Source organism: Sinocyclocheilus anshuiensis, unplaced genomic scaffold, assembly GCF_001515605.1.
Source record: "Sinocyclocheilus anshuiensis isolate Anshui unplaced genomic scaffold, SAMN03320099.WGS_v1.1 scaffold538, whole genome shotgun sequence".
Lineage (NCBI taxonomy): Eukaryota > Metazoa > Chordata > Actinopteri > Cypriniformes > Cyprinidae > Sinocyclocheilus > Sinocyclocheilus anshuiensis.
This window is the reverse complement of record NW_015544166.1, coordinates 585,198-594,489: the sequence shown is the minus strand read 5'-3', so window position 1 is coordinate 594,489 and position 9,292 is coordinate 585,198. Positions and strand designations below refer to the sequence as shown.

At 35.8% G+C, this 9,292-nt stretch overlaps 1 protein-coding gene across 1 annotated transcript in view; it reads left to right on the top strand.

The window, feature by feature from the left end:
- Window positions 1-8,307, top strand: part of LOC107695856 (plexin-C1-like) — a 22,134-nt gene extending 13,827 nt beyond the window's left edge. The window contains exons 21-30 of the mRNA XM_016495935.1: window positions 428-593; window positions 765-865; window positions 3,862-3,937; window positions 5,413-5,447; window positions 5,913-6,008; window positions 6,279-6,442; window positions 6,579-6,729; window positions 6,801-6,941; window positions 7,043-7,117; window positions 7,424-8,307. Coding sequence (XP_016351421.1) covers window positions 428-593; window positions 765-865; window positions 3,862-3,937; window positions 5,413-5,447; window positions 5,913-6,008; window positions 6,279-6,442; window positions 6,579-6,729; window positions 6,801-6,941; window positions 7,043-7,117; window positions 7,424-7,528 — 1,110 coding nt within the window. The 3' untranslated portion in view covers window positions 7,529-8,307. The remainder of the gene's footprint in view (window positions 1-427; window positions 594-764; window positions 866-3,861; window positions 3,938-5,412; window positions 5,448-5,912; window positions 6,009-6,278; window positions 6,443-6,578; window positions 6,730-6,800; window positions 6,942-7,042; window positions 7,118-7,423) is intronic.
- Window positions 8,308-9,292: the final 985 nt, after the last annotated feature.

Sequence of the window (9,292 nt, the reverse complement as noted above, 5' to 3'; positions counted from 1 at the left end):
ATAGGTAGATAATTGGTTTGTCAGTTTAAAATGTTTTGATCTATCTGACATTAAAAAATAAAAAAAGTATGTAAGAAAATGGTCTATAAATAATGTTTTCTTTTACTGAAGTTTATTAAATATTGTCTGTATGAACAGCCCCAGTGATATGAAAGACATTATGAGTGGAATTGATTACATTTTTTCTCCATCGTAATAGATTGCAACTTTTTTAAAAACATATCTCTGAAATTGAACATTCAGTATTTTTTGAAGAAGATTACAGGTCATATTTTTATTCTGAACTCTTTAGGTGCGTGTTCCTTAAACTGTTTGCTTCTTCATGCAGTCTTATAAAAAAAACATAGATAATTTATGTGCCACATATAAAATGAGTAGTTTTTCTTTAGTCATTAAATTGTTTGGTTTATGTTTTCACTCCCTATAGAAACTGAAGGTGGTGTTTGCTGTGGGGACTGGAGGAGAGGTCAGTGAACCCTTAGAGGTCAACGCACTGACCTGTGACACAATACAACAGGTCAAGGAGAAAATCTTGCAGAACTTCCAGCGCAAGTTTGGTTTCCTCTTCCAGCAGATCAGGGATATAGAAATTGGTTAGTAGACTCCCTGTTTCTCACTCTCTTACTGTTGATGATCATAATATTTCATAAAACTTCCTTATAGAGCCTACATCTGTTGTTAACACACAGTTTCAGTTTGCCAGTTGCAATATCCGCTAAACTAATTCCTGTTTGTATTCTCCGTTTTATGTTGTGCACTCACAGAATATGAAAAGGAAGGAAAGTTTGTCATGCTACAGGAAGTCGATGAGTCCTCAGAGATTCGGGGGCATGTTACCATGTTGAACACTCTAAAACATTATCAGGTGAGTGCATGAGAACAAAAAAATGGAGCAAACATCTTTTTTGAGAAGTGGACTGTATTCTAAGCAAACAGACAACTGATAAAACAAAAATCCCACATGGGCCATATATAGAGACGAGAATAAGATAAAGGCTTAGGGTTTTGAGGTAAGGTTTGTTCACACCAAGAACGACAACTATAAAGATAACTTTAATGATCACCAATAACATTCTGTTTATTATGAGCACATACTGCAGTTGTTTGCTGCTTTAAAGGGGTCATGAACTGAGAAATCAACATATAAGAGGTCATTGCGCTATAAAAACATCCTGTAAGTTTCAGAACTCAAAACTTTCTTGTTAGTCTAAAAACAGCTTATTGAAGTCAATTTGCCAAAATGACAGCTTGTGGAATGTGCCACTTTATGACGTTATAGTGTGGCTGAACACTGCCTCCGCCGAAGAAGATCAACGCCTGTTTAGCCCCGCCCACCGATTCACATATGTACTGTAGTAGGTTAATGACGAGAGAGGTGAACGCAGGTCTATGCAGGAAACTAAATGATAAAGATGGCTCTGAAGACAACAAGATGCTGTGTAGTGCCAAGTTGTGGAAAAACAGTCTTTGCACTGTCCTATTATTTATGCGTTTTTAACCTAAATGACAGCAGCATCCATCTGTGTAGGATGTAGGCTGTCAAACATACACAACTGTTAGCCAATCATAGCAGTGGGCGTTTACTTCTGAGTCTACAATCTGCCACACCTATTCAAACAGAGCGTTCTGATGAGGGGGGTTAAAGACAGGACAGAAAATAGCCTATTATTATGTTTTTTTAATGTACAAATCTTGATAGCATTATAAGGCAGTTCATGACCCCTTTAAAATACCTTAAGACACCTTAAAAACACCTTATAGCAAGTTGTGATTCCATTGATATCATTCCTCTGTGCCACTACTCTCATAGAATTAGAATGATAATTATAAGTTTATAGTTGTTATCATCGTTATAGTTATCATCCTTGGTGTGAACGGACCTTTGAACTATTAAAGTGTGACAGCTAGTGTGAGCCAAAACAATGAAAAATTCACATTTAGAAGATACTGTATAAGCATTCAAACCTTACAGTCTCTCACTTCCACCAATATGGATCAACGTGCAATTAATCAACAAAAATCATCTGATTTTCTAATCAAATGCTTTCTGAAGCACCCCACCCCCTACACTATAAATAGACACTGAAGCTGCTGGTGAAATCGGTCACTTGTTCACAGAACTACTATTTTTTATATAGTGAATGGCACGTAGTGCACTACATAGGGGATAGGGATTGATTTAGACAGTGTAAATGTGCTTTCCATTGGGGCGAATGAAGTCTGGTTTCGCGTTGTGTCCCACGAACTGCCGCAGCCAATAGTCTGCTTTGGGCCAGAGACACAAAGCACAGAGCGGATCATATGTATGAGTCGGTGCAGACCACAAAACATATCGGACCCATTTGAATTCTACACAAAATGCTATATTTTAAAGTGACTGGATGAGACAATTTTCTACGCATCCTCAACATCATAATAATCATTGTTTTGCTTTAGTAACAGTTTCATATTGTATCTAAAGGAGTTATTACACTGTGGGGGTCAAATGTGGTTTTACCAAGCTTAAAGGGTTAGTTCACCCAAAAATGAAAATTAGCCCATAAATTACTCACCCTCAAGTCATCCTAGGTATATATGACTTTCTTCTTTCAGACGAATCCAGTCGGACTTATATTATCCATATTCAAAAGGTAATAATCACTTTAATGTAGCTTGCTTTAACAGTTGTACACGGAAGCAGCTCCGAGCAGATGATGTATGAGGTCAGCTTTGCTCATGCGCCGCTCAAAAGTGACGAACGCGGAAGTGCAGGGGAGAGATCAAAACAAAACAACGGTCACTAATTAGAAGCACAAAACGAGGATTTGTAAAGAAGAATGTCAGAGGATTTTGATATGAGCCAAGAGGAGACTGGTTTTCCTTTGCTATAGTAAGTAAACTTTGCTTCCTTTGCTCCTGTTAACAAACGTTGGTTTTCACAAGACTCACTGGCGCGTGCGCAGCGCCGACCTCAGACGTCATCCGCCCGGAGCTGCTTCCGTGTACAACTGTTGGCGCAAGCTACATTAAAGTGATTATTACGTTTTGAATATGGATATTTTTCTTACAAAAACGCATCGATTCGCTACAGGAGGCCTTTGTTCACACCCCGGAGCCGTGTGAGACACTTTTGTTTTTATGGATGGGCGCTTTTTATTTAACTTCTTTTGGACTGATGCATGCAACACCCGGTGAGTGGCATTAAACAGCTTGAAAGATCAAAGACGATTTTTAATATAACTCCGACTGGATTCGTCTGAAAGAAGAAAGTCATATACACCTAGGATGACTTGAGGGTGAGTAATTTATGGGCTAATTTTCATTTTTGGGTGAACTAACCCTTTAACCAATGGCACTGGCCTAGCTGTGATGTAAATGAAATGCTATTGGCTATTTTAAAAAAGGGGCGGGGCTGCTCGAGTCGAATTACATCAACTCATTGAGTAGTGCTGCATATTTCAAGGCACTTCAGTGGACCCTTAAGAAACCACCCAGAACACCCCAGCAGCCACATAGCAACACCTTAAAAACAGTGACAAAAGGAAATGACCAATCACATTTTCTTTAGAAAATGTAAAAAATATAGTTCATATCTCTATAAAATAAAACAATAGTCATGTGTGAATAGAAATGTAACAGATAAAAGACTACAAAAGAAGTTTGTCTTACTGTCTTGCTCAGTATTTGTATGCTCTCTGTTAGCTTTATTCAAGGTGCTTGAAATTGACCTTTCACTTGCAAAGCTTGTATCACAAGGCCAAATAAACCCAGATTATGCTAAACTGTTGCAAACCCATAATACACCCATAGACTACTGCAGCACAGTATTTATTTTCTCAGCTTTTCCAGAGTTTGTGTTTTTAAATATGTATTTCCATCAAGGTTGGAGATGGATCATGCATTAAAGTTATCACAACAAAAGTACATGCACCATTGAGGTCTCAGAGCAGTGTAAAGGGTGAGTCACATTCCTCCCATCATCCACAAACTGAAACAATGCCATGCCCGATATCACAATCAGTACATTTTGGGTGGTTTATTTTGCTGTTGCAGTTGTTGCTACTTTATTATTGTACTTAAAATAGGTTTGCATTTTGAGTGTTAATATCTGTATAAATGACAACTTAGAAGTTCACTACAAACAGCCATTCAGCTCACCACAATACTGTAGCTTTGCAAACACCCCACCCCCCTCTACAAAACATTCAGTATTGCAACATATAATGTGGGTGTTCTGAAATGGGTTTTTTCCTTCATGTAACAGTGCATCCAGATGTGTTCTGTACTCTATTACATCAGCTAAGAGAAATTAAAATAAAGGGAAAGTTCAGCCAAAATATGACAATTCTGTCATCATTTACTCACCCTCATCTTTTTCAAAACCTATAGGACTTTCTTTCTCCTTGTAACACACCAGAAGTAGTTTATCAGAATGTACAAGCTTAATTTTCCATACAATAAAAAGGAATGGTGACCAGAGCTATAAAGAAAGAAATTATGAAAGTCTGAAATTTCAGTGTATTCCTCACAAAAGCTATCATATGATCAGATATATAAATATAGTGATTTTAAGATGCTTTATGGTGCTTTTTGGAGCTTTACAGACACTGGTCCCCCATCTAATTTCTCTATATGGAAGAGATCAGCGTTAACAGTCTGCTAAACATCACTTTTTGTTTTCCACACACAAAATAAAGTCATGTGGGTTTGAAAAGACTTGAAGATGAGTAGATAATTAGAATATTACCATTTTTGGGTGAACTATCCCTTCTATTGAACTTGTCAAGCTGAACTAGAGCTATTAACAAAGAGTTCAAATTAAGGCAACCTTCTCACACTGAAGCACAAGGATGAAATTTGGCCTTGTGTAAAGGAAGTGGTGGTATCGGTTGTCTTTGTCTCTTTATACCACGTGTTTTATCTGTCGGTGAAGTCTCTTTTCCTGTATATGTACCACAGACAGTTTCTGGTAGCCTTTTAGAACTTTCATGAAGTTGTTGATATATTTACATTTTATAATAGTTAACAGAGATCGGTAATTGTTGTACATTCAAATATGAATATAAATTAATCCATGACATTTCAGTTTGAGTGTATATTAGTGATCAATGGTCTGTTTGTAGTCTAATAATGTTGATTAATGTCAGACAGGGTCCAAGATGTCGAAATGTGTGTATGAACACATGCATTGTTCACATCCGGTTATGTTTGCATATGTGTTTGTGGTATATGTTGAAGTGCATCTGCATTGTGCAAATGTGGGTGCTGACATGTGGCCATTTTAAGTTCTACTCAAACCCACTGTTACCACAGTAGAGATTCTGTACTGTAACACATCCTATCTGCTGCATCAAGAACAACAATAATGATTGTTGGGCCAGTATCAGCTTGACATTGCTTATTTACTCATCATTATGGTGTTTTGTTTGACAGATGATGAGAACTTCGCTGTCAAGTACTTCCATCTGGTGAGTTGCCATAGGGCATGTATTCTTCTGTCCAGTGTTTGTTTTGCTGTGTCCTTCTCATTGCACTGACACACCTAATGATCTGTCAAGTGTCTGTGTTGTGTTTTCCTCCACGGGTCATTATTGAGAATTCATGTGTTATATCTAGATGCTACTGCATTCGCACTGAAGTGAAGTGAATGTGGGTGTGTGATACTTTCGGTTTTGCCAGCTTCTTCCTGTTTAAATGAGAGGAAGCGTTTTTAAGTAAATCTGAACATAATCTTTGTGTTGTTGATATTGTTCAAAGATACACCAAGCATTTTGCCTCTTGAGGCATAATAACTTCAACATTTCAATTAGAACCACTGTCAGTATATATAAGAAGACATTGCTGTAAAATAACTTTGATTATATATAACAATAAATATGATATCAAAGACAATTTCAAATACACATAGTAACTGGACTTTTTGATTGGTCTAGGTCGATCCAGATATCGACACAGACCTGAGCAAACATCCAGAGAAAAAAGCACTAAAATTCAAAGAGATGTACCTCACCAAGCTGCTCTCCACTAAGGTGAGAATAATTGACACACAGAAGCATTTTATTATATACTCTATATTGTATAGACAGATGCAGATACAGAAAGATAGATAGATAGATAGATCGAGAGACAGATAGATAGAAAATAGAAACTAGCAGAACAGACACAAAAAGACAGTGAGAGAGATGGATGGACGGACAAACAGAGGGACAGATAGATAGATAGATAGATAGATAGATAGATAGACGGACAGAATGTGTACACATTATATATATGAAATATGTGCTCATTGTGTCCACCAGGTAGCAGTCCATTCTTTTGTGGAGAATCTGTTCAGGAGTATCTGGGGATTGCCTAACAGCAGGGCCCCACTGGCCATCAAGTACTTTTTCCACTTCCTGGATGCACAAGCAGAGAGAAAAAAAATCTCAGATCCAGATGTTCTCCACATCTGGAAAACAAACAGGTGCTGGATAACACACTTTCATTGAAGTACACTTTGGACAGCTCCACAAGCAGCTGCACCGACATCTGATTATCAAATTTCTCACAAGATTTATTAACGTGCACAACTAAAATGGATTTTCAAACCTCCCTATCAGCCTTCCACTTCGTTTCTGGGTGAACATCCTGAAGAACCCTGACTTTGTGTTCAGCGACTTGGAAAAGACACCTCACCTGGACGGCTGTCTGTCCGTCATCGCTCAGGCCTTCATGGACTCCTTCTCCCTAGTCGAGCAACACCTGGACAAGGTAACCACTGAAACCTAACATGGAAAGCTGCAAATATCACAGAGATTACTGACTCCCTTTTTCTCCTACAGCATTCACCAACCAATAAGCTACTCTATGGCAAAGACATCCCTCAGTACAAACAGGAAGTGAAGTCATACTACAAGTTAGTGAAGGACCAGCCTTCTATTAGCAGCCAAGAGTTGAAAATATTTCTTCAAGGGGAGTCAAAGGTACAATATGTCAAACACTACCTAGAAATAAAACAAGGTGTATTGATAGGAAGATGGTTGTAATGCAAAATGCCTAAATGTTAATTCCCCTTCTTCATCAGAAACATCAAAATGAGTTCAATGAATCTGCGGCTCTGCGAGAACTCTGCAAATTCATGCTCCGCTACTTCAGCGAGGTACGAATCTTGCGTTATCATCGCACATATACTCTTTCGTGCATTTGAGGCAGTTTCAAAACACATCAAAGCCACCGAAATTCTATAAAGGAAACCTATTTTGCCACTTTAATGAAATGTAACAACACTTTCACATCCTGTTTTAATTCAGGATGTTCAAAACCTGTTTTGAAAGGAGATTTGATACTGTCTATTCCCCTAGAAATCATCTGAAAGTTGGGTGGTCAGGAATGATGACGTATTCAGATTTAGCAAAGTAATTATACAACAGCATGACTTTTTCTTTTTAATACTTGGCCTCTACAGGTTTCTCAGAAGCTGGAACAGACAGACGCCCCTGATAAGTTGAAAGAGGACATGCAAAACGTGAAGGAGCTTTTTGAAAACATGAAGCGAAGTGGTTGGAGTTGAAATTCCTGGTCTTGTTATTCATATGGGTATTTACACTGCATTTTGTTTATTTTAAGCTGGTCATTAAACTGGACGCACCTCCATCATAAAGACTTTCAGCACCATCGGCCATATATAGAGAAGACAGATTCACTTCTGTTAGTTGGACATTATAGAGACCAAGTGAATGTAATGTATATTGATTAATTTTAGAGTTCGAGAGGAGCTCATTGTTGAGCTTATATTGGACTAACACTGACCTGTCTATACAATGTATCTCAAACCCATTACTTGCAAAACTTGATGATTTATATGGTTTAATTAGATTTTTCTCCCTGCTTTCTGAATCATATATTATTTTACTACAGAATTTGCCTCTAATGCATTAATCTGCCAATTTGCATAATTATTCAACTGTCCTGGTCTGCACTATATTATTAAAATGTGTGTAGTTTTATGTAAAGAGATGTGTCTAACAGTGTGATCACTGTTAATCTGTATTCCTTTGTCGCCCTCTATTGGTTATAATAGTTATTACTTATAATATGACAGCTTGCATTAATCGATTTATGAATTACATTATCCTTAAGGAGTAACATTCAGAACGATATAACCAAACAAAAAAATAATGGGTGAAATTGCCAGTATATTTTAAAATGTAAGGGGAAATAATTGAAGTATGTAGAAAGAGTATCATTTTTATCGTTGTTTTTTGTTCTTTCTTTCTTTCTTTTTTTTATCTAATGTATCACTTAGGATATATTGACAGATGTTAAGTTTACTATTTGCCTATTTCTGTTTATGAGCATATCCAATTAATAATAAATAAATGAATTATAATTGTAGTATTTTGATCAGTGTTTATTCAATTTCCAATGTATAGGAAAATAAAGCTCAACAAAAATTACATTTCAAACCATAAAAATGGCTAAAATTATATTCATAAATCTGAAACATATCCAATCCCATATCAATATCTAGGATAACAAATAAACAAACAACACATTCTGTAATAATTCCATATTCCATAATAATAATATTACATTTGTATATTTAATAAATTATGTTTGATTTTATGGGTAACTTTATAAATAAAATATACATGATTAGTCAAATATTATTATTATGCTCAGAACAATATTAAAATAAATAATCGTTTTTTAATTATGTATACATTTCTTTTTCTTTATTTCTTTTTAAATTGAAGGCAGAAACAACAAAGCATAGCATAAAATAATAGCATAAGTGGTAAGAGGGTAATATTTTAAACAAATTTTTTTTGTTTTTTTTGTTACAATTTTAAAGATGACATAAAACAATCAAATTATATAATAAAACAATAAACAACAAAAACAATGGGGATTAATTTAAACACTTTTGCTTGTGTACAGGTGCATCTCAATAAATTAGAATGTCGTGGATTAATACACGAGTTTCACAATTTGAGTTGAATTACTGAAATAAATGAACTTTTCCACGACATTCTAATTTATTGAGATGCACCTGTATATAACATTTTGCCAGTAATATAAATAAATTGACAATGTATTCAAGACCTTTGTTAATTTTGTTTTCATAATACACAATAAAATCCTTTAATGTAAAAAAGTAGTTAAGCTTTTTACTAAATATGTATATATTTCTTTTTTTATTGCAAAGCAAGAATAGTAACAGAAAGATCAGTTACATTCATAATAGCATCAAAGGAACAAACAGAAAAAAGGGGGGGGGGAACTACAGGGGATAGCTTACAAGAAATTTCCATAAGAAAATAATTAAAAAATT